Here is a 27,639-nt window from a genome sequence, read left to right as displayed (position 1 = left end):
CCCCCACACACACACACAAAAGGAGCAAACATTGACTGCTAACACACAGACAAACTATGGTGTGGGTTGTGCTGGAAGTGGGTGGGTTCAAATGACAGAAAAAAATGTAGAGGATAGGATAGAGATTTGCCCATGGCACTGAGCCCTTTCCCTGCATCCATGTCTGGAAACTGAGAAAGTAACCGTGGCAGTTGCTGCCTCCCCTACAGGTTAGTGTTTCTCCTGCTGACAGCCATGCGTCTTTGCCCAGAGCGGGAGGCTCTTAGCTGTCCAGCTTCCCTTGGGTATGTATGCCTGTGGTGGAGAATCCTTTCTGCTGGGGAATTTGGGAACTGCATCCTCAGGATATAAGGACAAGTTACCAGGCTAACCTTTGCCAGCCCTGCCAACTGAGAGTCTCGGGTACCCAGGCTCAATTCCCAAATCTGTAATGCAGCTCTTAGCGCCAACCATTCCATTTGAACTCATGTCCGATGAAGCATTGCTGCAATGCTGCCCGGATTCAGGGCACATGGCGGTGAGTCACCTGCTGCTCTGGTCAAAATGGAGATGGAAATTCAGCAAAATTGACAACCTACATTTCTAACAAGTTCCCAGGGCTTGGGGATGCTACAGTCCCAGGTCACACATTGTGCAACACGGACACAGAATCACAGAGTATCTACACAGTCGAGGTCCTCAGTGGACGTGAGCGTCAGCCACTTTCCGGCTCAGCTGGTGACAGAAACCCCACCTCTTATGATGGTGTTACCATGGACACAAATGCAACAGTGAATGTCAGTTGGATGACAGTTTCTGCCAGACACTAAATTAGGTCCCTGACAAGCATTCTCCCCGTTGATTTCACTCATCTTATAAAATATGTACTTTGCACCAGTGGGAAACTGAGTCACGGAGATGGAGATCTTGCTTTGGGGCATACAGTTACACAGTGGGGGAACTGCATTTGGAACCCTTGTCTGCAGGGCATACATTCAAGTCTCTCAGTGTCCTTTCTTTGCTAGCTCAGGGCTCCCTGGAGGTCACAATTGGTGACAAAAATGGTTTAGGGAACATGGTAAACCCTGAAGGCAAGTATTTGCAGACCCAGGCTCCTCTGGTGATGCTTTTCCTCGGCCCTGGGAAGGGACTAAATCCTGTTTTCTTCCCCTAAGAGGGTGCCTTTTATTCTACCTTCCTAATGGAAGTCTGGCCATTGATGGTTGCCATGACAACAGCCAAAAAAAAAAAAACCCAGCTCATCTTACAGTGGCTTGTTGCTGTCCATGACCAATGGGAAACCTCTTTGCCTGGCTACTTGGGGTGGCTCCAGGAAGACAGGCCCTAAGACAGGAGGGGGAAAGGACTTCACTACTTCCACTCGGAGTATCCCTGTCTTGCAGGGGCCATGGAATCCCAGCCTGTTTCAAGCCATTTACTCAGCCATCCATGAGCCCCTTATTTAACCTTCAGCATAGGCCCAGAAAGAGGAATGCAGGTGATCTTCATTTTAAAGAATGAGTAAGGCCCCAAAAGGCTGTTACCTGCCCAGTCATCCAGTGAAATGAACAAGGACCACATAGACTTGAACACTTTCACTTTTTTTTTTTTTTTTTGAGACAGGGTTTCTCTGTGTAGCTTTGTAGACCAGGCTGGCCTTGAACTCACAGAGACTCACCAGTCTCTGTCTCCTGAGTGCTGGGATTAAAGGTGTGTGTCACCACCCAGCCATCACTTTCACCTTCTTTATGCGTTCCTCTTATACTGTGTTACATTTCAGGGTGACCAAAGGCTCTCACTTCCCCAGACCCCAGGCAGGGTTTAGGGGAACACATGGCTTGACTTCCCTAAGATTGTCAGCAGCAGTGCTACCACCTGTGTTAGTGTGGCATCACATTATCCCCCACCCAGGCAGTGTCGTTCAGCTCGGGTCCTGCCAGGGCACACCCCAGCCTTGGCCGTTACAATAGTTCCCTTGTTCTATTTTCACTTGGTGTCACTAACTTGGCAAGTCCCTAGCCCAGCCAGTGGGAACACCACCCCCAACCTGTGCAGCTGGACAGAAAATACACCTTAGCAGTGCTGTGTGACATCCTTTAAAAGTCACCATTTATCAGTGTTTCCACACAAACCCTGAGTGCCCCTCACCACACACACACACACACACACACACACACTCTGACACGCTGGCTCCTGGACAGTTTGTTCTCTCACAAGCACACTCCAGCACTTATAGGCTATTCAGTAAATCGTGTATAGTGAATCCTTGAATGAGTAAATGCCCTCCAAATGCTTCCAGTTTGGGAAGGTGAATGATATTCATACCTGTGAGTCTGTGGCAGCAGGCAATGCATCTTGTTGTCATTAATAATAACCTGATGAAGGTGTCATGCTTCCAAACTGTTTTTTTACGATCCCTCTCCTGCTTGTACTTCAAACATAGCCTGTCATGTTCTGAACTGCAATATCCAGTATGTTTGCATGTCTCCCCAGGAAACTGCCATCCCCTTGGGGAGGAATCATATTCTAGATGTTTCTCTGGCTGCCGGGAATACTTGTTGAATGAATAAAGGAGTAATATACATATTCTTGTACATTCTTACATTTACTCTGGTGCCTGGAGCATGCCAACCACTTAATTCCTGAATTGACAATAACCTCCCCCCCCCCAGCTCTGCATAGAGCAGCTATTCTCCTCATGCCTCTGGTGAGGAAGCTGGTGTCAAAACAGTAAAGTGTCAGTAGGCGCTGACATCATCTCCCTACTCAACACTATTCTCCCAGAAACTCCTCGTAGTCACCCAGATTTAGCAGTCTGGGCCATGGTCTGGTACCTCTTGTTTCAGGTAGAATGTCCTTGTCAGAAATACACCACCAGAACTGTTTCAGATTTCAGCAGGACAGTTTTTGCTTGTTTGGGGGTTTTGTGTTACTGGTTTAGAACATTTGCATATATAATGAGATATGCTGGAACTGGAATTTGAGTCTAAATAGGAAGAGAGAGAGAGAGAGAGAGAGAGAGAGAGAGAGAGAGAGAGAGAGAGAGAGAGAGAGAGAGAGAGAGAGAGAGAGAGAGAGAGAGAGTATGTGTGTGTGTGTGTGTGTGTAGTTGTATAGTTGTTATGTCACCTATAGTCCCAGAAGGTCGGGTCAGGAGCATTAGTTATTCAAGGCCAGCCTGGACTACATAGCAACTTCTTGTACCGTTACACAGAAAGTCAAAGCGAAGACCCCTGCGCATGGGTCACTTTGTACTTGTGTCTGTGGGATAGACGCCTACTCCTGTTGATTCCCAAGCCACAGGGTAAAATGTGTCCATAGTGTTGCCAAATGTTGGCAGATTCCCCCGGCCCCGTAAGGAATGTAGAAGCAATCTCTCTTGTCATTGTTTGTTCAGGGTTGTGCTCCTTGGGACTCTTAGCTGCTAGGAACTAAGGGACTGTGTAGCGACCCACGCTGTCCTTAGTACTCAACCCAGAGCCTAACCCAGATTAGCGCAGGACACATATCAACAATCAAAATGCAAATAACCAGTTTTTAAAAATGGGCCACATAGCCGGGCGTTGGTGGCGCCGCACGCCTTTAATCCCAGCACTTGGGAGGCAGAGGCAGGCGGATCTCTGTGAGTTCGAGGCCAGGCTGGACCGACAGCCTCCAAAACAGAGAAATCCTGTCTCCTAAAACAAAAAAACAAACAAACAAAAAATGGTAAACCTGGTAGCACACATCCATAGTCCCAACACTAGGGAGATGGAGACAGAAGGATCAGAGCTTCAAAGTCATCTTCAGCCTCGGCCATGTGAAGACCTGTGTCCAAAGACACTAGATGTGTACATTGATAGAAGCTGAGCACGGCAGTGTGATGGCTGTAAAATTAGCACTCAGGAGGCTGAGTTCAGGACTAGGATGGGTGACGAAGTGATTTTGAGGCCAGCATGCAAATTTCATCTTAAATAGGTGTGGTAACATGCACCTAGTCCCAGCTACATGAATAGCTTAAGTTCACTGGAGACCAACTGGGGGCAACATAGTGGAACTCTGTTAGGATGCTCCACCCCTATCTCATGGGGACTGCCGCTTTCTATATTGTCTCCATTAGCTGGCGTATTTATACTCTTCTCTTTGTTTGTCCCTAACAGGGAGGTGCCCAGATCAGCCTAGCTGAGGTCTGCCGGTCTGGGGAGAGGTCAACACGCTGGTACAACCTCCTGAGCTACAAATACTTGAAGAAACAGTGCGAGGAGCCCCAGCCAGCAGGAGCTACAGGGCCCGACCACATGGTGAGTAGGCTAAGTGGGCACTCCTACCCCATACCTACAGCACCAGACGAACCAGAGTCCAGCTTGCCTTGGAGGAGGAGAGGAGCCCGGGGTAGGAGGGAACAGAAACAAGTGGGAAGAGAGGGCCATATAGGAATGGTCTCCCCTGAGTGGTCACCTCCCAGCTCCTTGACGGTTTTCATTTCTTCTTCTATATTCTGCTCTTTTCCTTATATCTTTTCTCTGATTTAAAAAAAGAAAAAAACCACCTTGAAGTTTTTAGAAAGTGATACAGAGGGCTATATGAGTGGTTCAGCAATAGGGCCAGCCTGACACGAGTGAGATCATGAATAAAAGGAGTTGAGACACGGCTGGAGAGATGGCTCAGAGGTTAAGAGCACTGACTGCTCTTCCAGGGGTCCTGAGTTCAATTCCCAGCAACCACATGGTGGCTCACAACCATCTGTAATGAGATCTGGTGCCCTCTTCTGGCCTGTGGACATACATGCAGACAGAAGACTTATACACAATGAATGAATGAATGAATGAATAGGAGTGAGACAGAAGGAGAAAGCTGGGAGATGGAGCACATAGTTCTTTCCTGAGAACCTGAGACTGGAGGAAGGTTAAGGAAGGCTGTTCAGAACTTGGCTCTTTCAGGGCGGGTGATATATGTCAAGCACATCATCTCTCTGGACCTCCATTTTTGTTTGTTTGCTTGTTTTGTTTTTTCATGCCTGGTAAGGAGTTTGAGATAAAGTTGTTGGGAAGCTTTGAAGAAATGGGTATAGCGAGTGCTTCTTGCAAGGGCTGGGTAAATGGCAGCTGGAAAATGTTTTCCGTGCTTTGGTTTGAGAATACATTTTAGTGCTAGTCGTTGAAAACATGCGTGCCTGTAACTCAGTGTGGGGAGGCAGAAGCAGGAGGATCATTGAAAGCTTGAGGTCAGCCTGCTCTACAAAGCAAGTTCTAGGCCAACCAGGGCTATGCAAAAAGACCCCATCTCTAAACCAAAACCAAAAAAGACATGCATTCAATAAGCCAAGCCCGATGGCTGTATGATTCGGTGAGCTGCTATATTTGAGCAAACCACCTGCCACGGTCCTTGCTTAATTTTAGATCTTTCTTTCCTTCCCCAAAAAACTTGTCAGGGGTTTCCTAGCCTTACGACCTCCACCCCAACCCCCAGCTGAGGATAGTGCTGAATTAACCATGTGATCAGAAAGCCACAGCTTGTCTTTGCTCAGATAATCAGTCACTGTCTACTGGATACTGTCTGCGAGGCTACTCTTCTGTGCGTAGATCATCACAATTAATCTTCATAATGACCTTTCCTAGTGCTTGTTGGGAGAAAATGAGGGCCAGAGAGATTCGGTAATTCTCTCAGGTCACACCTTCTTTCTCAGTAATGGCATCACTCAGTTCCTTCTTCTAGAAGCCTCCCTGCATGCAGTCCCCCATTTGCCACTGTGTCTCTGTTCCCAGACACACAGAGCTGGCTCCCTCTTGATCCTTATTGCATTGCTATGTCATTGATGATTCATGTGATATGAAGACCCTGACAGACAGCTCTCTGATCTCTTCCAAGCAGAACTATAAAGCTTTCCCTTTGCCGCTAAACTAATTCTGCTAAGTAGATCCACACACTTAGAGAGATGCTCTGCAGACTGGCCAGTGAAGCCAAAACAGTATTTCCCATGTATAGGTGACCATGGCCAGATGCTTAGCTGCTCCAGCCTTTGGACTTTATCCTGTGCTCTCTAGGAGAGTTAGGAGTCTGGGATGCCTGATAGGTAAAGTGGTACCCAGAGCCCCCATTGAACTGGTGGCCTCTGTCTCTGCAGGATGCTGTATCTGCCTTGCTGGAACAGACAGCCGTGGAGCTAGAGAAGAGGCAGGAGGGGAGAAGCAGCTCCCAGACACTGGAGGGCAGCTGGTAAGTGAGTACACCCTCTGGGGTTGGGCTTGGAGATCCCTGATCGCAGGGCAACCAAGGGAAGGTTCCTCTGGGAGCATCAAGGACCTGTGCTTACAATCACTACAGGCAACAAGGTTAGCATGGCACAGTGCTACCTAAAACCCTTTCCCAGTTTGGATTCCGTAAATCTCCCATGCATTGTTCCTGCCTGATGTTAATGTTTCTTTTGGTGCGCTGACATTTATTTGGGCTTTAAAAAAAACTAAAACCAGGCACGGTGACTCACATCTGTGATTCCCAGCACGTGGGATGCTAAAGTAAGATGATTGCTATGAGTTTGAGGGCAGTCTAGGTTACAAAAAAATTTTTGACCCTACTAAAGATTTTAAATTTGAATCATTTGCTATCTTTTTGCTGTCTTTACTGAGACCTCATCATTGAGGCAATCACCCGTCAGGAAGGATTAAAGATGAACATGCGTGTGTCTCTCATAATCAAAAAGCTCTTCTGCACATCACATACAGCAGCTTCCGCTTGCTTCTCATTGGCTAGCCTTTGCAGGGCAGCCCACGTCACTGTGAGGGAGACTGAGAAGTGAGCACTGTTGCTAAGATGTGAAAACCAAGTTTCTGCCTCTGGAACAAAGAGGCAGGAATGGACCTGAGGCAGGTGAGCTCACATCACCTAGGAGGGTAACTGTGTAAAGTCAACAGCACCAAAACTGCTCCCTCAGCCTGCCATCTCTCCCTGTGTTTAAAAGGAAAGCCAGAGTGGTCCAGCAACACTGAAGGCCTTCCCCAGACAGGAAGGCTTTCTTCCTGGGCCAATCAGAATGTCTCGACAGTGTTTCACACTGTGTGGTTGGATGTAGCTGGATTCTTTCACATGGATAGCAATCTGGCATTACACACTGCAGCAGCCTTGACCTCTGCTAGGGTTTCAGTCCTGTCTTCATACATCCCTCAGCAAGGCAGTTCTGCCTTTTGGTTTGTTTGTGGTTGTTTGAGACAGGGTCTCATCATGTGGAGACCCTTGCTATTCTGGATCTTACTATGTAGACCAGGTTCACCTTGAAGTCCCAGAGATCCATCTGCCTCTGCCTTTGACTAAGATTAAAGGCGTGCCACCACTCTGTCCAGCTGCACTTTTACTTTTTAGGAGTTGACACATAATTCATTGTACACACACAGGTGGCAGTATCACATTTAGGTAACTCTGCAGTGTGTCATGGTCACAGGGGCTAATGGCTGACATATCTACTTCATAGACCAGCCTTTTTTTAAACTTGTAGTAGGTGACTCCTTTTGGGGGTCAAATGACCCTTTCACAGGGGTCACCTAAGACCATCGGAAAATACAGATATTTACATTACAATTCATAAGAGTAGCAAAATTGTATTTTTGGAGTAGCAATGAAAACAAGTGTATGGTTGGGGGCCACCACAACGTGAGGGACTGTACTAAACGGTCACGGTGTTAGCAAGGCTGGGAACCACTGTCATAGAACAGCTCTGCTCTTCCAGCCATTTTGTTGGCTAGTTTTGTTGTTTTGTTTGAGATGTGGTCTGACAATGGAGCCCTGGCTACCCTGACAGTCACTGTGCAGACCAGGCAAGCCTCAAATTCACGGATAATCCTCTACCCCTGTCTGCACTATGGCCGGTTTCTTTCGGCCATTCTTACACACAACCTGCTGTTAACCGTAGCCAAACTGCAGCAGCATGGCAGAACTTCGGCTCCTCTCTGAGCCACGTGGACTCACCATGTGACCTCTCTGGCCCTCCCTTCTCTTGGAACTACCATTCCCCCCTCATCTCTGTGAGGTCAACTTTTTGATTCCATACCTAAGGGAGAACGGGCAGTGTCTGTCTTTCTGCACCTGGCTTCCTTCCTTTTAGCTAAATGACCTTCAGGTCCTTCCGTGCTGTCACAGGAAACAACTACTATGGCTGACGGTGGTTACTGATGGACACTTGGCTTATCCCGTATGTTGGCTGCTGGGAACAGCACTGCAGTGAACAGGGGGTGACCAGACTTCCATTGCAGTCACCAACCTAGAGGACACGGCCAATAACTCTTTTTGTATTATCATTGTTATAGTCCCAGATTCTGTAATTGGTCTTGGAGGGAGCCTTCCCTTACAGTCTTTGACTCCAGGGTCACCATATGTTTCCCGGACAGGACCAGATGGCAGATACCATCTGCTGTGGCCACACAGCTTCTGCTATGTCTCCTCAAGTTGCCTCTACGGCGGGAGAGCAGCATGGGCCATGAGTAACCAGTGGCCACGTCTGTGTTCCATGTGTGGATGCTGGGGCTGGCATTTCTTAACATTTATACCTGCCACAATGATCACTGCCCTGTTTGTTTGTTTGTTTGTTTGTTTGTTTGTTTGTAGCCATTTAAGACATGGCCTGGGGGATGTAGTTCAGTTGGTACATACTTACCTGGCATGCACAAAACCCTGGGTTCGATTCCCCAGCACTCCATAAACTGGATGTGATGCCACATTACATGTAGTTCCAGTAATTGTACTCTGGAGGTGGAGGCGGGGGAACCGAATTTCTAGGTGGCGACATAGTGAGTTCAAGGCCAGCCTGGGATACTTTGAGACCCTATCTCCATGCAGAAATAAATATAAATGTAAAAGCAATTCACAGCTTAATCTGCCCAGGAAAAAAAAAAACAGCAGGCTGGATCGGGCCTACTGGCAATAGTTGCTGACATACACATTCTTCTTTTACCATTTTTTTTCTATGTGATAAAGAGTGTAACAGGCCACCGAAAATCTTGTGTTCCTTTGTTTCTGGGTTGGTCACAGTGTCCATCTCACTCTCCCTGTCCCTGGCAACCCTTTTGCTGACAGTCACCCAAGCTAAGGTCTGATGCCAGAATCAGCCCAGGTCCCCTCTCCCCACAGCCTGGCATGAGATCAGTGGTTTCTGCTGAATTCCAAGCTAGTGCTGAAACTTTTCAAGCCGTCTCCTAGCAACCACCTTCTGTTCTTGCTCCCCTTGTGGCCCCCTCTCTCCCCACCCCCTGCCATTCACACTTCCCAGATGCCAGCTCACAAAGAGGGCCAGGCCTCTCAGAGCCGCTTTGGTGGGGATGGGTCCATTGGCAGTCCCCTCCCCCAGGCCTGCCTGGCGGTGGCTTTTGATCCCCGGCAGTCACTAGCTTCAGTGCACCTGCTCAGCCCCGGAGTCCGGTGGAGGTCTCCCAGAGACCAGCCCTCAGGACTAGGGCACTGACCTGCAGTATTAAGACCCAATGGAGCTCAGCTACTCCACCCCCCCTTAACTGTTTCGGTGCCTCTGCTGCAAGCACCAAATGAGCCCTTCTGTCTCTTGCTCTGTTCTATGGCAACGCTGGCCTCAGGCTCTCAGTTCGGGTCCTCTGCCTCCCCAGCACTGAGCTCAGGTGAACACCTCCACACCTCAGTAGAAAAGTAGTTTGTTCCCGTGAAGAGTCACAAGCAAAATGATACTCTGATTAGTAGAAAACATAGAAAAGCCAGCAAAATGGCTCAGGATACAAAGGCACTTGCCACCAAGCCTGAGGACCTGAGCTCAACCCCCAGGTCCCACACAGTAGAGGGGCAGAACCAACTCCTGAGTTATCCTCTGACCTCTGACCCCCCACGTGTTCCCTATGGCATGCTTATGCCCTCAGCCACCTGCATACATCATAGACACAATAACCAACTAGAAAGAAAACACAGGAAAAGATAGTCTCAAGCCTTGGGAGAGTGACAAGCCCTGACGTGTGTCTGCCTGGGATGATGTTCACAGGTGGGGCACTGTTGTGTCCCTGAGCCTGAGCCTGTCACCTCTCAACACACAAGGCAAAGAAAGTGCTTCTTGGGTGGGATTGTTAGACTAGAAACACTCCCACCAACAGTGACTGAAACACCCTGAACTTACACTCTCCAGCACTTAATTGAACTACTATACTGACCAAGAATATGGACATTTAGGGCTGGGGATGTAGCTCAGTGGCAGAGTGTTTACCTAGCAAGGAAGAGGTCCAGAGTTCGTCTCCAGTACTGCTAAAGTACAAACTAAATGAAGTTCCTGTTTATGATTTGGCAGATACGACTAACTGATTTGCATAGGAAGTGAGCATCCCCTGCTCACATTCTCACTCTGCACAGGGGCATGTCAGTTTTCTGTCCCATCACCAACACAGGATAGCATCAGCTGGCATTGCGCGTTCGCTGTTTTGTCTGCAGTGCGATAAGTGGAAGATGCCATGCGTGTTTTGTCTCTCTGCACTGTTGAGATTTGAGTGGGGTCTTTTTTCCTGTCCTGGAACATTTCAATCAGATTTACACTGAGATAGCAGAGGCTGGCCCATCGGTCAAGTGCTCAGCTGGGCTAAGCCACCTAGCTTCCCCGTACCTCTGGACGAGGCTGTCAGGCTGTGTGCCACACACTGTAACTGTGGGTGACCACACTCCCCCAGGACTGTTGACTTTCTGCAGCAGCCAAGAAGGGCTGCTGAGTGAATCCTGCAGTTGCTCTGTGTGTACCCTACCTGTGGATGTGTGTGACTGGGACTACAGAGCAGAGCAAAGCTCCCCTTACCGCAAGCTCTATCACAGTGGAGAGAGTCTCCATCACAGGGCTGTGAACAGAGATGGAGGTTGGCTCTACCCATTGGGAACCCTCAGGGAGAAGCTGTGTTTCCCCCACAGTGAGCCTCACCGTACACCATGTGTCGCATGCTCTGCTTTGGCTGGGATTCTTGTGGCTCAGCATGGTGACACTGTTTGACACGGGCCAGGGTCTGGCAGTGATATACATCTTTGAGAAGTCAAGATGCAATGGGATGTAAATTACCACCCAACATGTGTAGTCTATTAGTCTAATGAATCCTTCTAGCCCTGAAGCCCAGGGGCCCGACAGTAACGTGGCAGAGGCTGTTCAGCAAATGATGCTGGAACAATTAGCTACACGTATGGAAAATTTAACTTTTATTCTTATTTCACCTCAATCAAAAGTTAATCTGGTTTGGATCATAGAGCTAACACATCAAAACTGAAACAAGCAAGCTTTAGCAGAAAGTACAGGAATTTCTGTTGGCTGTGATGTAGCTCAATGGTAGAGCCCTTGCCTAAGTGTGCATAGGCCCTGAATTCAATCCCCAGTGTAGCCATAAACAAATAAGTATAAAGGAAATGTTTTACAAAGGTTTCGTGGGACGCAAAAAGCACAGACTATAGATGGAATAAGGCAGATGTTAACCATGAGTTCAGAGCAGGCTCATCTACGTGAAACCCTGTCTCAACAATAATAATTTTTAAAAAAAGTAACATAAAAAGATGCAAGGCAATTCCCAATGGAATGGCTGCCAGTCGCAAGTGTTGACAGGGAGCTAGAACGCTCGCTGCATTGCTGATGGAACTGTAAGAGATGGCATGACTCTGGAGACTCACTTTGCTCCTGTCAAAAGGTAAATGAACAGCCATTGATTCAGCAAATCTCTGAACGGTGTGTCTTTATGAGCTGAATTGCACACCCCTCTGTATTCTTGTTTTTTTTGTTTTGTTTTGGTTTTGGTTTTTTGGTTTTTATGAGACAGGGTTTCTCTGTATTGTTTTGGAGGCTATCGGTCCAGCCCGGCCTGGAACTCACAGAGATCTGCCTGCCTCTGCCTCCCGAGTGCTGGGATTAAGGCGTGCGCCACCACCACCCAGCACCCCTCTGTATTCTTACGGTGAAACGCTGCAGAGTGACCGTGCCTCAGAATGTGACCACATCTGAAGACAGAGCCTTGCAGAGGCGGTTAAAGTAGGGCGGACCTGATCCAGCCTGATAGGTATCTTCATGAAAAGAGGGAATTCTGACACATACAGAGATACCAGGCCCTGGTGAGCATGGCAAAGATGAAGTGAGGACAACAGTAAGGAGTCATTTGCAAGCCAAGGACAGGGACCTCAGGAGAAACCGTATATACTAGGACCTCCATGTCTGACGTCAGCCTCCAGAGACATGGGGAATATAGTTCTGCATTGTTACACTTTGGCGGCTTCAACAAATAACACAATATCTAACAGAAATGACACCCTGACTCCATAGCAAAGACGTTCCCATGGGTGCTCATAGAAACTTCCATCATGGTGACTGAGAGATGGTTGCAGTTTAGTGTTCATGGACTGATGAAGAGCTAAATACACTATATCTTGTAGAATGTTACAAAGTAATAAAAAAGGATGTGAGCTACCTGGTTGAACTTTCAAAAACATATTAATAAAAGCCAAGGATGCTTATGTGAAACTCAAGAAAGATCAAATTTGATCCATAGCACCAGAAAACTCCACTGGTAGCCACCAGGGAATAGAGGGGAGGCTAGGTGGACTGGGTAGATAGAAGGGCACCTTTCTGATATGGAATGTTCTGTACTTTGACTCCCCCTTCTGACTCCCATGGGGATTTGCATCTACAAGGTGCACAGTCTCACACACACATACATGCATGCATGCAAAGCATGCTCACAAACATAACAAATAAATGAGCAGACAGACAGACACACCGATAATGGAAGTGGCTGTTTTGTTGGAGTCCTAGAGGTGAAATCTGGGGCATCAGACACCCCAGGAAAATGCCCCGCTTCTGAGCTGCAGCCCAGCCCTCTACTGAAGGTTCTTTTGATAAATGTCCTTACAGTCATAAGTCTTAGAAACCAAACCTGGACACACTTTGGAGCAGGAGAGCGGCGGCGGAATGGTGTCTGGGAGACTAACCATAGCATTACGTCCCCACAGGACATACGAGGAGGAGACCAGTGAGAATGAGGCAGTAGCTGAGGAGGAGGAGGAGAGAGAAGAAGAGGGGGAGGAAGATGTCTTCACTGAAAAGGTCTCCCCAGAGGCAGAGGAGTACCCAGCATTAAAGGTAAAAAGAACCAGCCTGGGGAGAAAGTATTGCATCCCAATGTCTGGGCCATCAGAAAAGGCTCAAGGCATCATGGCATAGCTCCCCAAAGGGGCAGTGCAGTCAGAAGTGGCTGTCCCTGCACTTTGAGTCACATTTGGAGACACAGTGCACCAGAAGGAACTGATGGGTCCCTGTCTTTTCTTCTGCCCTCTGTGGCTTCCTATTTTTCTGGTCAGATCTTAGTTCAGAGCCCCTCCCTATGTAGTCTTGGGTAGATAACTCCATTTTCACTCAGCCACCATTTCTTCATCTTTAAAATGCACATGGTAACACCAGTCTTGCTCATAGACCTGGAGCGCGGATCTTGATTCTGAAAGCCGGCAGGATGCCTACAACTAATACACATGTTCTTGAACAGAACACTGTGGCATAGCCTGCCCTACCTAGCCAGGGCGTCCTAGGGCAAACCCAAGCACTTTTTTCTGCTTATTCTATACCAAGGAGTGTCTCTGCAGTTTCCCCCACCAGAGGGCGCTCTTGTCACACTCAAGCAGGTACTGTTTCTGCTAAGACAGTTTCTATTAATGTCCATCTTTTGCTGGTGTCAGCTGTGTGCAGGCAGAGAACGTGACAGGCTGTGGTGGAGTGGTGGTGGTGTTTGTTTGCTTTTTTCCTTTATTGATTTTTGACAGAGTCTCATGTAGCCCAGGCTGGCCTTGAACTCAGTTTTCTTGGTGCAGGGATTATTAAGCGTGTGCTTCTGTGCTTGGCTCTATCATAGTCATATAGCCAAAAGGAGGTTTGCTAGTTGCCTCCATGATTCTAGAAAAACACTAGGCTAGGACCTCAAAGGTCTTGAGTTTAGCTGGCGCTTAAGTACGGAGGATGGACGCTCAGTGCACCAGAACCTGAGTCTATCACCGTGGCTTACAGGAGCTGGTGGTGCCTCCCCAGCTCCCAGCAGTCCATGCGGTAGAGAGCGGGAATGGGCACCCTGCCCTCAGTTGCCAGTGATAGGTCCAGCTGACTAAGCCCGTCATGGTGAGAGCCCAAGAAGTTCGCCTATGCCTATGGCCAAAAGTGAGGCAATAGGAGTGGGAGTTACCATGCAGACCAAGAGAGGGCCCAGAAACTCAGTGGACACTCATATCAAGACTGACTTCTTCCTCAGGTGGATAGAGAGACTAACACCGACAGCGTGGCCCCATCCCCCACAGTGGTGCGGCCCAAGGACCGGCGGGTGGGTGGCCCTTCACCAGGGCCGTTTCTTCGAGGGAGTACCATCATCCGCTCCAAGACCTTCTCGCCTGGACCCCAGAGCCAGTACGTGTGCCGGGTAAGCAAACGATGCTGCCTTGCTTCCCCTCCGCTCAGAGCATCCAGGGGACTACTCCAGCTCTGGGTATAAATAGGGCCCTCTCGTAGCGTGCCTTACTCTCCAAGTGTGCCTTGGGTGTCTTCTGGTAGGTTAACTCCATGGACCTCAGCTTCCCTATCCCACTCCATTGATTGATCGGTATAAAAAAGTCATCTGGAGTGTGGGGCTTAGTGGATGGCTTAGTGGGTAAGAACCCTTGCTATGCAAGCATGAGGGCTTGAGTTAGAATCCCCTAGTACCCATGCAAAAGCCAGCCATGGCCATATCTGTCTACAGACTCAACTTTAGGGCCCAGAAACATGTGCATCCTGGGAACTCGCTACCAGCCAGCCTAGCCAAGCTTTGGGTTAAATGAAAAAAAACCTTGTCTCAAGAGAATAAAGCACAGGGTGATAAAGAAAGATACCATGTATAATCCTCTAGTCTCCATGGGCAAACACATAAAAAATAAGCTTTTAAAGGAAAAGAATAGGCCATGAAACAATATAGTTGCAGCCAAAAGGAAGATGGTGGCTTCACTTGTAATTTAAAAATCACAGCCCAGCAGAGTTGTGATGTCAGCATATGGGTGGCTAGGGCAAGAGGACCCGGACTTTGAGAGTTCAAAGTCAGCCTGGGCTTGTGTAAAAACAAACACTGGAAGCAACGTTATCTACCAAGATATCTGCAGGATTTACTTCACTTTGGTTGTTCAATATTCTTCCCTTTTCTTTAGCACAGATTTTTAAAAATGTGATTATTTAACAAACAAAGAGTCCTAGGAAGATGTTTTTCAGTTTTTGATTATTTGGTCTTGTTTTGCTTGTAATTTAATGTCTATGGGTATGTTGTCTGCATGTGTGTCTGGTGCCTACAAAGGACAGAAGAAGGTGTCAGATCTTCTGGAACTGGACTTAGAGACAGTTGTGAGCTGCCTGGTGTGTGCTGGGAATTGAGCCCCGCTCCTCTGCAAGAGCAGCTAGTGCTCTTAGCTATTGAACATTTTCTCCAGCCCATAGAAGAAGTTAAAATGCCACAACATTAGAATCTAGGAAGCCAAGTCAGAGTGGTCAGAGACAAAAACCTTCAAGACGTTCAGCCAGGGTGATGGGTCTAGCCATGTCTAAAAGTGGAAAGCTGTTCTTATCTTCCCAGAATGTTCTTTAACCAACTGCTTCCTCTTCATTTAATGTTCTCCTCGTGCGGACATTTAATAGTTTCTCTCTCTCTCTCTCTCTCTCTCTCTCTCTCTCTCTCTCTCTCTGTGTGTGTGTGTGTGTGTGTGTGTGTGTGTGTGTGTGTGTGTGTGTGTGTGTGTGTGTACACCACAGCAGGATGCCACTGGCAGCTTTGGTTTTGAATTTCATTACAATGAAACTGTTTGTGGCTTTGTACCCCACAGAGCATGACAGAAACCAAGTGCCTGGTTGAGTGTGATGGCCACACCCGTGCAGAGTTGCAGACCATGCTAGGCGTGGTGTCATGAGCCTACAATCGCAGCTACTGGGAGGGACAGGCAGAAGGACCAGGGATTCTCAGTCATCTTTGGCTCCCTAGCAATTTCAAGGCCAGCCTAGACTACATAAAACCCCACCTCGAAAAGAAATCAAGGGAAGATGTTTTAGACAGATAAAGAACGAGAAAGTCAGCTAAATGTGGTGGCATGAACCATGATCCCAGGAGTCAGAAAGGCTGAGGCATGAGAACCCTGAGTGGAAGGCCAGCCTGGCATACATAGCAAACCCTATCTCGGAAACCAGGACTGGCTTAGTGGTGTTGCACACCCGCCTATAATTGAAGCAATTAGGGGGCTGATGAGGCAGGACTATCAGGAATTCAAGACCAGACTGGACTTCAAAACCCCACTGCCACCCCTCCCCATCCCTGCACCCCCCCACACCCCAAAAAAGATAAGTAAGGAATGGGGATATCACTTAATGGCAGACTGCTCGCCTTGTAGTCTAGCATGTACAAGTCCTTGGGTTTAATGCTCTGTATTTAGGGTAAAAAAAGGAAAGCCTTGATAAACAGGCGGGCCAACAGTACTATACTTCCTGAGCTGGAGTCCTCATTTTTTACACCCCGCCCTTCCTTCAGAATGGCTACTTGCTGACCTCAGAAGGAGTCTTCCCTGCCGAATGGTCAGTGAGCATCTCCCCTCCCTTAAAACATTCTAATAGACCCCACAGACCTGGCCAGGTCCCTGACCACAGGCTGTTGTGGTAACTTGTTGCTTTTGAGTTACTGAGACTGAACTTTGGCCTCACTCTACCTGAGTCCAATTCCATTCTTCAGTTGAGCTGCTTGTTAACATTTTAGCTTTAAGAAATTAAAAAGCGTTAAAGTCTGGCATTAAGTTTCAGTTATTTGGTAGGGGTGGAAAGAGTAGAAGAAGGGATTCTTTGGGACCCCCCCCCAGGCTGCATGTTCTCTAATGGCAGCAGCTGGCCTAGGGCCGGGCCCTGCAGTTCACTCCCCCAGCTCTCTCTCTCTCTCTCTCTCTCTCTCTCTCTCTCTCTCTCTCTCTCTCTCTCTCTCTCTCTCTCTCTCTCTCCCTCCCTCTCTCCCTCCCTCCTTCCCTCCCTCCCTCTCTCTCTCTCTCTCCCTCTCCCTCCTCTCCCTCTCTCTCTCCCTCCCTCCCTCTCTCTCTCTCTCTCTCTCTCTCTCTCTCTCTCTCTCTCTCTCGCTCTCGCTCTTTCTCTCTCCCTCTCCCTCCCCTCCCCCTCTCCCTCTCCCTCCCCCTCTCCCTCTTGGTTGCCACCCTGTGATGCGGTCCTCACCTCTTTCCTGGTTATCCAGCTCTTTGAACCCTGTCTGGGCCAGCCTACTTTCCTTCATGCTACTGTGCGTGGAGGGTCTCAGCACCTTCCTAATCCCAGGGGTCATGTTGGTTGCTTGGGCTCTGGAACCAGCTGCTACTCCCATCCAGCCATGATGTTAGCACACCTAAGATCGGTGCATGCCTTCCCTGAGTCCTGCACTGAAGTGATGCTTACTATACCTTCCCCTGCCTGGAACCTTACAGACCCACTGAGTGATAAGAATCAGGGGGGAAAAAAGCCTACTTTTCTAATTCAGAAGATACGGCACTCTGGTTATGTCATTTAACCTGGCTTGTGTTATGGAGGAGGAAGGGAATTTCTCAGCTTCCCAGGAGCCCAGCTCCAAGGCCTAAAGTTATGAGACTTAGTGGAGAGGTTTATCCTTTCATTACCTCAAGCTACACAAATTCAATTCACTGGGTATCATCAGTTTAGGTCCTCCCCCCCAAAAAAAAATACCTTCCCCGAAGCCCCTTCCAATGAAAATGGAGACCTTCTCTTCTGGGTTAAGTCTCAAGCTAATCAATCAAGCGGATCAGCATCTGTGCGAGTAACGCGGGCCCAGACCATATGGGCTACAAAGCTTGTAGGAGATGTGGGATTTCCTGAAGTCATGGAACACTGATGTGGGAAGCCTTGACATCTACTGAAGGATGCTACAGTTAAGTCAGCTCACAACTGTAGAGAGGAAAACCCAACCTGCGCTTGAAACAGGAGGGCTCTGAAGGATTTAGAGAAGGCTTTAGGGTAACAGCTAAGACCACGGCTTTTGCAGACCGACTACCTCATGAGCATACAGGGAAAATCAAATGCAAATAAATGGATATCACTCATCAGAAGTCACACCAAGGGAAATCGGTGGCTGGCTACACCGGGGGAAATTAATGCTTGGCTCGTTGTTTTTCATCAGGATTAGGATGTAGCTGTGATTTTTGTTAAGATGGAAAACGGAAGCATATCAGAAAAGTGTTTTTCATCATGCGCAGCAGTCATTTAGTAACCAGTTCTCCTTTATTTATTGAATGTGTGTGCATCTATCTGAATATATGCCACATGAGTGCAGGTGTCTGCAGAAGCCAGGGAGGCTATTAGATCTCGTGGAGCTGGAGTTACAGGTGGGAACTGTGGCTGTGAGCTACCTGCTATGGGTGCTGGGAACCAAACTTGGGTCCTGTACAAGAACAGCAAGTGTTCTTAGCCACTGACCCATTTGTCCAGCCCGAATAGCCATCTGTTATCAGACGGACTTTCATGCTATCAGAATGCCTATGTTCAGTAATCTTTATTTCACTTAACAATGAACAAAGAACAAGAGTAAAGAAGCCTACCGCTGAGATGCAGCCAAGAGAAGGCAAATGTTCTGACTTGAGGCGAGAAAACCTATCATATGCTGAAGTTGCTAAGATCTATAGGAAATTATTGTCAGTCTCTAATTGTGTTTATTTTATGAATCAAAACTTTTTATATGCATGTAAGGAGAAGCATATAAACTTGGGGGGGGCAGTGCTACCTGTGGCTTTAGACATCTGATGGCATCTGGGACTGTGTCTTGCAAGAGCACTGGGCTTGCAGGTGCACATGTGGCCACTCCTGGCTTTTAACATGAGTGTTGGGTAGCAAATTCTGTTACCCACTACACCATCTCCACCACCCCAAAATGTTCTCTTGTTCATTCATTTTATGAACTACACTATAAGGCCCATTGCATTTGTACCCATTTCATAGGTGAGAAAACTGGGGTTCCATGAGCCCACCTACTTGGCTTCAGGGCACAGAGCCATTAGGTGCAATGCTGGTTACTATCTCTAAAACTTGCTACTTTCTGCCATTCAGCCTCACCTCCTAAAAGGTTACCTGTGCCCCCCTTGAGTCTGAATACAGTTCCTTCCACTTGATAAATGTTACTTCCTTAGTTACCCTGTCTTGGGGTCCCCACTGGATTTCTAAGTCTGAGACGGGGACAGTAATTATGTTTCCTGCAGTGTCCCACAGCACCTGTGTATTATCAGAAACACTGTGTCACCTGTTATTAGCTGACTTGGATGCTGATCAAGTGAACGGAGTCTTCTCTTGGACCTTTTTATTTATTAACAGCTCAAAGGAATTGAACCCAGGGCCTTCATGTATGGTAGGCAAGTCCTCTACCACTGAGCTATATCTGCGGTCTCTTTTACCTTTTATTTTGAGACAGGGTTTCACTCTATAGCCCAGGCTAGCCTTGAGCCTACTCTAGGCCTCAGGCCAACATTGACTTTGTAATTCCTTTGCTCCAGCCTTCTGACTAGCTGGCATTACTGGGGCACAACCACTGAGTCTCACGTTCCCTGTGACATGAAATTAGTGTCCTTCTTGGCCTCATTTTGTGTAGTTTGTTCAATAGAAGCAGTGATAAGATAATGATTCTCTTCCCTGTGTGAGATTAAACCTTTTGGGATGTCTGGAAATAGGAGGAAGTGGCATCCAAGACAAGCATGATAGTGTGCTCATGTAATTCCAGCACTTAGGAGGTGGAGGCATGAGATTCAAGCCTAACTTCAGCTGCATAGAGGGTCTAGGGCCAACCTGGGCTACATGACCCTGTCTCCAAAAATAAAAACAAACAAAAAGTGAAGGTCAAGAATAAATGTAGTTTTCCTGCTCTCTGGTAACACGAAAACATCCTTGGTCTCAAGGATCAGTTGTCCTGCTAACCTCTGGGGGGAGCTAAATGAAAGGACGCTACCTTTAATTAAAACAATGCAATATGAGACCCTCTTCTGGTCCCTTGTGCAAACAGTAGGCTCCTCTACGTTAATTTCACAGGGCTATGCATCGCCTGGGCCTGTGGCAACACACTGGGCCTTGAAGTCTCCATTTGGCGATCTCTACGGTGAACAGTGAAACCATCTTTGTCTCTCTGGAATGTTTGTCTGTTTGTTTTTCTTTTTCGAAACAGGGTTTCTCTGTGTAGCTTTGTAGACCAGGTTGGCCTCGAACTCGCAGAGATCCGCCTGCCTCTGCCTCCTGAGTGCTGGGAGTAAAGACGTGTGCCACCACCTCCTGACTGGAATGTTTGTCTGAATGAAACTATAACTAAGGCACCGAGCACCAAGTTTAGGGGCTCCACCCACATGGCTACCACTTGCATCAATATTACCCCGTTTCTCGTATGGTTCAGACTCTGCCTGGCACAGGGCTGTTACTGCCATTATCTTTAATAATGATGAACAGTCACAAAAATAATGATACCAATAGCTTCTCAGTAGAGCCCCACAGCAGTGAAGTGACAGCTGCCAGGCCTGTGCTGTGGTGTTGCCCATGCCAATCCTGCCCCTTGTGGAAATAAGACTCAATCAGGCAGTCACCGGATGGGGCAAGACTGTCACAGTTGAGAATGGGGGCCTCTGGGGAAACATGAAAAATGAGCTGATGATGGGGGTTGAATGGAGAAAATGGCTGAGCTCAACCTTGCAGAGCCTGTACGTTCCTTCCCTGTAAAGATGTGGCTCCTTGGACCTGGAGCAGCCTCTTTCTCCTCCTGCATCTCTTTGCTTGCAGTACTGGAGACCTGGCATGAGCTAACTATACCACTGAGCTAACTATACCACAGAGTGGCATCTCTGGTCCAAGTATCTGTCTCAAAGGTGGTTCTGCTTGGGTCCCCGAAGGTGGGCTCTCTGGATGACAGGGACAAGTGACACATGGCAGGACAGAGGGACAGTATATCCTATAGCAGCACTGTCGTCATCGAACCCTGCCAGCCAGCTCCAACAGCTTTGGGCAGGTTCTCTGACTCGTGAGCTTCTGTGTCCTGTATGTAACATGGGCACAGTGCTCACACGGTGCTGGGAGGGTGCAGTGAGGTGCCCCATCTCACTTAGCACGGTGTGGCGACAACTGTGAGATAGAACAGCGCATACCACGCCCAGGGCATGTTTAGTGGATGGTCCCTTTGCAAGGGCCGAAAGTTCAGAGCAATGCCTGGGATAGGAAGCTCAATGTCTGAGTCCAGTTCAGGAAGGTGATCTCCTTCCTGTGCCTGCTGAACCTTCCAGAACATGCTATTACCATGCCTGGTTTGGTTTCTCTCTTGCAGCTGAATCGAAGTGACAGTGATAGTTCCACTCTGTCCAAGAAGCCACCTTTTGTTCGGAACTCCCTGGAGCGTCGAAGCGTCCGGATGAAGCGGGTAAGATTCACCGGGGAGCTCTTGGGTGCCTGCTGCGCTTCATTTCTCGAATGCCTGTGGATAGCCAAAGGCTGGCTCATCGGGAAAAGGAGAGGGAGTGGGACAGGCTGGGCAGGACAGGTGTGCAGGTAAAGGTGCTTGTGCATGACCCTGATGACTGAGTTTGATCCTTTTATCTCTAGGGGTGCATACATGCATTCTCAGTGTGCACACATGTGCACAGTGGTAGCTAGATGGATAGGTATTCACTCAGGAATATTCTAGAACTTCTGCACTCAGCTATTGTATGCTTGTCGGGGGCTGGGGGAATGACTCAGTGGGTAGGAGCACTTGTTTTACAAGCATGAGGACTCAGTTGAAATCCCCATGTGAAAAACCAGGCATGGCTATGTTTGCCTGTGACCCCAGCGTGGGAGCAGGGGGAGAGAAATGGTGGTTCCTGAGAAGTCACTAGCCAGGCCTAACCAAAGTGGGGATGTCCTGGTTCAGTGCCCTATCTCAAAGCACTAAGAATCGGGGAAGACAGCAGGGCAGTGGTGGAGCACACCTTTAATCCCAGCACTCGGGAAGCAGAGACAGGCAGATCTTTGTGAGTTCGAGGCCAGTCAGGGCTATACAGAAAAACCCTGTCTCAAACTATAAAAAAATAAAAAATAAAAAGAAAGAAAGAATAGAGGACGACACCCAACATCCTGCTCTGGCCTCTTACTAAACACTGTGGCTGGTGACCAACCCTTTAGCATATGGGCCTTTTTAAGACCCAGCCAGAGCTCCAGCAATCAGGGAGAGGGAGCTTGCCTGGTGTGTACAAAGGCTGGTACTAGAAAACAAAACAAACTTAAACACTAACACTAACACAACCAGAATGTCTACAGGCTATGAGACTGCCCTCAGGCACAGAGTGATCCAAGAACTCAAATAATTCCAGCAGGCCTCTTGCCCCTCCTCGTGACTCTACCCCTGCCAGACAGCTGCATTAAACATGGCCGAGCTACTGCAGGCACACAGTCAAGGAGATGTGCAGTACAATGTGCGTTGAAAGCAAAACCTGAGGACAGGGTAGCAGCAACACCATTCACAAAGTGCAAATGCCAAAAGCACCGTGCTGGAATCCCAGCGGTCCCACTTGGGCTCCACCCACTTTAACCTAGAGTCTCATCTGTGCAGCTAGTAGTAACAGCTGGACCCTCGGAGGCTACTGTGAAACAGGGTACGTGGAATGGAGAGCCTTGTACATCAGACACACGCTGTGTGACTGTGAACATATGTTCTGTAAGAGGAGTCGCCTACACATAAAGGAAGGCAGGTCTTGGGGTTCGGGCGACAAGGATCTGTGAGATTTCTGGACTGAGCCCTCTGGTGGGTGTGGGCATCATCTCCACCCCTACAGCCTTCATCCGTCAAGTCCCTGCGCACAGAACGCCTGATCCGCACCTCGCTGGACCTGGAACTAGACCTACAGGCAACGAGGACGTGGCACAGCCAGCTGACTCAGGAGATCTCAGTGCTGAAGGAGCTGAAGGAGCATTTGGAGCAAGCCAAGAACCATGGGGAGAAGGAACTGCCTCAGTGGCTGCGGGAAGATGAGCGCTTCCGCCTGCTGCTGAGGATGCTGGAGAAGAGGGTGAGAGCCGCGGCTCTTAAACAGCCCTGTGATTCCATTGCAGGTCCCCTGAGGGTGGTCAGGGACCCAGGAGACCCTTGACTTGGCTCTGCAGGTGTTACCATTGATATTTTTGTGTGAGTGCTTATGATTCAGAGTCACTCACCATTAATCAATTCTTCATGAGATGTAGCAAGCGCCTCATCCAGGTGGGCCATGCACTTACCAGAAAGCCGAAGCAGGAGGAAGGATTACCAGGAGTTCAACACCTGCCTAGACCATAGAGTGAGTTCTGGTCTAGACTAAGCTAGAGAGAAACACTGTCGCCAGTACAAACAAAACAATGTGGGTCTTTTTCCTGGTCTGTAAAATTGAAGCCACTGTAAAATCTCCCCTTCCAGGCTCCTGAGGCATAGGTAAGGACGTGCACCTCCCCAGGCATCTTTCATCTCATTTCCTACAGGCACACATAGGACTTCTGTTCCCTGGCTCAGGGCTCAGCCCTCATAGGTAGATGATGTGAGCACAGCCTGTTATCCCTCTGCATAAGCGGATCCCAGTCTACATTGCTGAGAGCAAGCACTACAGAGCAGAGGACTCTCCCCCATGTCAAACCCTTGTTCGCTTTGCCTCGCAGGTCGATCGTGCAGAACATAAGGGCGAGCTGCAGACAGACAAGATGATGAGGGCCGCTGCCAAGGATGTGCACAGGCTTCGAGGCCGGAGCTGCAAGGAGCCTCCAGAAGTGCAGTCTTTCAGGTGAGTCGGTGATCCCAGACTGATGCCTTCTGCTACCCAGCTTTAATGGTCTCACTGTTCCCGGGCCCTGATCCTGGGCACTGCCTCTATAGCTAGTGGAGCTGTAGCCTGCACTGGAACAGCTGTTCATTCTCTGCCAGGTTCCCATAATGCTGTGAGCATGCACTGTGTGCTGTTATCAGTCCCTGCACAACTCAGCCCAATTTAATGACCGAACCACCTGCTTCATCCTTTCCTCTTAGCCTTCCAGTACTGTAGTTGCAGAGGCCTGGCTTGTGGTGGGGGGAGGGTGCTATGGATACCCACCTAATTTCCTGCCTGCCTAACAGGATCACAGCTGTATCCTTGCCTTGCTGGGGCTACACATGTCAGAGGAAGGTCACAAGTGCCATTTGGCCTGGGCCTTCCAAAACAAAGGGATTTAGTCACCCTCCATGTACCACACTGTGAGTTCAAGGCCAACCTGGGTTTCATGAGACCCTGTCTCAAACACCCAAAAAGCAAAAATAAATCAATGTTCATACACACACACTCTCTGTGTGTGTGTGTGTTTCCTTTGTTGGTCAAAAGGTAGTTGATCATGCTAATGGGTCCTTAACCAGGCATGATTTTGTCTCCTGTGTCACTGCAAGGGACATTTGGCAATGCTGATACGTTTTTGTTTTTTAAGGGGTCTATGTGTCTAAGACCTCAAAAGCATAGACTCGACATAGTTTCTCTATTGGCCTCATGTTGCTGGGACCAGAGAGCTGTTCAGAGGCTGTCGGTTTCAGATTTCACAACCAGAGTTCAGACATGCTAATAGCATTTAGTAACAGTCAGAGCTGTCAGTAAATATCCTACAATATATAGTAAAGAATGACCCAGCCCAGGGATTGGGATGTGGCTCAGTGGCAGACTGTGGCTTAGCATACATGATGCCCTGAGTTTCAGACCCAAAACAGAAAGCCTTCTTGTCCACGTGTATTCCGAGTGAGCTTGAGACACCTGTTCTCCATCACAGGGAGAAGATGGCATTCTTCACCCGGCCCCGGATGAACATTCCAGCTCTCTCTGCAGATGATGTCTAACCACCAGAAAAGTATTTCTTTGTTGCACGGACCATGCTGTGAAGGCTGACTGTGGCTAAAGTTATTTATGAGGCATTATATGAAGGTACCAAGTCACAAGTCCCCAAGCGCTCTTGTTGGTTTGAAGATGACAGACTTTTTAGTTCAGGTTTTCTTGTTATATTTAAACAATGACATAACAACAGCAACAACAACAACAACAAAACCAAACAAACAAAAGAACCAGCATTAAAATGACAAGATTGTATAGTTTGTATATTTAGGAATGTATTTTTGGGAAAGAAAATTTAAATGAACTAAAGCAGTGTTAAGTGGCTGCTATTCTTCAAATTATCTAGAGTTTTCTTTTTGTACAGCAACAACTTTTAGAGATTTCCCTGCAATAAAAAAGTCATGTTTGGGGAACGATAACCCTGAAAAAGAAGTGCCGCCGACGGCACAGCTAACCTGCCCTAGGTAACGTATTTTGTACAATATTACAAAGACGAGAATGTACAGAAACGGGGGAGTCCAAGGCTGTCCACGGATCTTTGTGAGCTGTCATGTGTGTTCTTAATGTGGCCACCTGACCTGAAGCAGGCAGCGTGAAGCTGGCTGAGCCCGGCCAGCCCAAACCAGTGACAGGCTACACCCAACTCAGACGCCCAGTGAAGCCGCTGACGGAGTGAGGGAGTGCTGCGGAGAACTGCATTTGGATTTCTCTCTATCAATAAAGTGGCCTTTTAAGACTTCCTTGTCATGTGTTTCCCTGGACGCCTTCACTTTTATTTCTCTGATTGCACTCACTTCCCAATCCTGCAAAGTCTGTCTGTCGTCCTTTTCCTTGTGTTTTTCTTGTTCCATTCATTCATTCACTAAATTAATGGGACGGCTCAGCTCCTGGAGAACCTAAGATCCGGTGATCCCAGCACCTGACAGGCAGAAGCAGGAGTTCGGGACCATTTCAGCAACATGAAAGCCTGTCTTAAAAACCTGAGACTGGGGGGCTGGAGAGATGACTCAGTGATTGAGAGCACCGGCTCCTCTTCCAGGGGACCAGTGTTTGATTCCCAGCACCCACGTGGTGGCTCACAACTACATGAAACTCCCACTCCAGGGATTTGACACCTTTCTCTGGCCTCTGTGCTTGGTGCAGACAGACATGTACACACAGCAGCCATACACCTAAAATAAATAAATGACTAATGGGGCCGATGGCTCAGCAGTTACAGATGCTTGCTGCTCTTCCAGAGGACTGAAGACTGGTGCATGACACCCACATCAGCCAGCTTACCTGGAACTCAACCCACTCTCGTGTGCATGCACCCACACATGACACACACAAGTACATATAATTAGAAGTAATAAAAGGGCTAAGCCTAGTCTTACTATTTTTAAAAGGTGATACCTAACTATAGCAAGTCCAAAGGCTACACAATAGCCCTAGTACTTCATCTTTCCCCACAGACCTCAACTATTTAAAAGGTTTTTTTGGGAGATGGTTTATCTTTACAATATCCTATACAGAAGGTACTATTCTGATCATTTTATGATTTGGGGTTATATTTTGAGACAGAGTCTTGCTTTGTAGTTCAAAGCGACCACAAACTCAGAACAGCTGCCTTGCTTCAGCCTCTCTGGGCTTATCAGCCTGACTTCAGTGTGGTATATACAATTTTTTATATATGGGGAAAGAGATTTATTTTTTTGAGTTTTTTTTTTTTTTATGTGTGTGGGTACTTTTCCTGCCTGAATGAGTATCTATCATGTGGTTGCAGTGCCTATAGAGACCAGAAGAGGGCTTTGGATTTCCTTATAACTGGAGTTATAGACAGTTATTAACCACCATGTGGATGCTGGAAATTGAACTCAGATCTTCTGGAATAAGTCTGTGCTTTTTTTGTTTTGTTTTGTTTGGTTTGGTTTGGTTTCTTTTTAACACAGGGTGGATCACTCTGTGTAGCCTTAGCTGTCCTGAACTTGCTCTGTAGACCAGGCTGGCCTCGAACTCACAGAGATCCACCTGCCTCTTGCCTCCCAAGTTCTGGGATTAGGGTCACCAGTGTCCGGGGAAGTCAGTGGTTATATATGTATGTATATATGTAATTTATCTGATTCTTTTAAATTTCATTTTACATTCCAGCCACAGTTCTCTCTCCCACCTCTCCTCGCCCCGTCCCACCAGTCCACTCCTCAGGGTGATAAGGGAGAGGGGGAGGGGGGATGGGAACATGAGAAAACAAGATGGTTGAGGTGGGGGGGGGCACAGTGGAAGAGCAATGAAAGAGATATCTTAATAGAGAGAGCCACTAAGGGGTTGGGGAGAAACCTGGTGCTAGGGTAGCTTTGAAGAATTCACAGGGAGGTCTGTGCTCTTAACTGCTGAGCCGTCACTCCAGCGCTTCAATGTGCTTTTCATTGTATCAGCTTGAACATTGACACTAGGCCTTTTTATGTACCCCAGTTTGGTCTCAAACTCAACTTTGTAGACTAGGGTGACCTTGTCTTTGGTTTATATTTTAAAGATGTATTTTATCCGTATGTGTCTCTGCAGTTGTCTGTGAAGGCCAACAGAGTCGTTGGATCCCCTGATGCTAGAGTTACAGGGGGTCGTGGGCCATCTGACATGAGTGTCAGACTAGGATGGTCTCGAAATCACAGAGATCCGCCTGCCTCTGCCTCCCAAGTGCTGAGGCTAAAGGTTGCAACACCATAACTGTGAAATCAGTGCTCTTAACCACAGAGCCATCTCTCTAGGCTTTGTTTTGTTTATAAAGAAAGGGTCTCAGCAACCTGTGGTGACATACACTAAGCCCATGGATTCATAAATATTACTGTTAAGGATGAG

The 27,639-nt window shown here is 48.0% G+C and overlaps 1 protein-coding gene across 2 annotated transcripts in view; it reads left to right on the top strand.

Moving 5' to 3' along the window:
- Positions 1–25,540, top strand: part of Wwc1 (WW and C2 domain containing 1) — a 148,389-nt gene extending 122,849 nt beyond the window's left edge. Inside the window, exons 16-23 of one of the 2 annotated variants that reach the window (XM_040748455.1) lie at positions 4,119–4,259; positions 6,083–6,174; positions 12,922–13,051; positions 14,205–14,369; positions 21,288–21,380; positions 22,771–23,004; positions 23,621–23,742; positions 24,746–25,540. In XM_040748455.1, coding sequence (XP_040604389.1) covers positions 4,119–4,259; positions 6,083–6,174; positions 12,922–13,051; positions 14,205–14,369; positions 21,288–21,380; positions 22,771–23,004; positions 23,621–23,742; positions 24,746–24,812 — 1,044 coding nt within the window. In that variant the 3' untranslated portion in view covers positions 24,813–25,540. The remainder of the gene's footprint in view (positions 1–4,118; positions 4,260–6,082; positions 6,175–12,921; positions 13,052–14,204; positions 14,370–21,287; positions 21,381–22,770; positions 23,005–23,620; positions 23,743–24,745) is intronic. The other variant, XM_040748456.1, reaches the window with a different exon arrangement.
- Positions 25,541–27,639: the final 2,099 nt, after the last annotated feature.

The sequence above is a fragment of the Mesocricetus auratus genome, unplaced genomic scaffold (genome assembly GCF_017639785.1).
Source record: "Mesocricetus auratus isolate SY011 unplaced genomic scaffold, BCM_Maur_2.0 Super-Scaffold_100007, whole genome shotgun sequence".
Classification (NCBI taxonomy): domain Eukaryota; kingdom Metazoa; phylum Chordata; class Mammalia; order Rodentia; family Cricetidae; genus Mesocricetus; species Mesocricetus auratus.
This window is presented reverse-complemented; position numbering and strand designations above follow the sequence as displayed.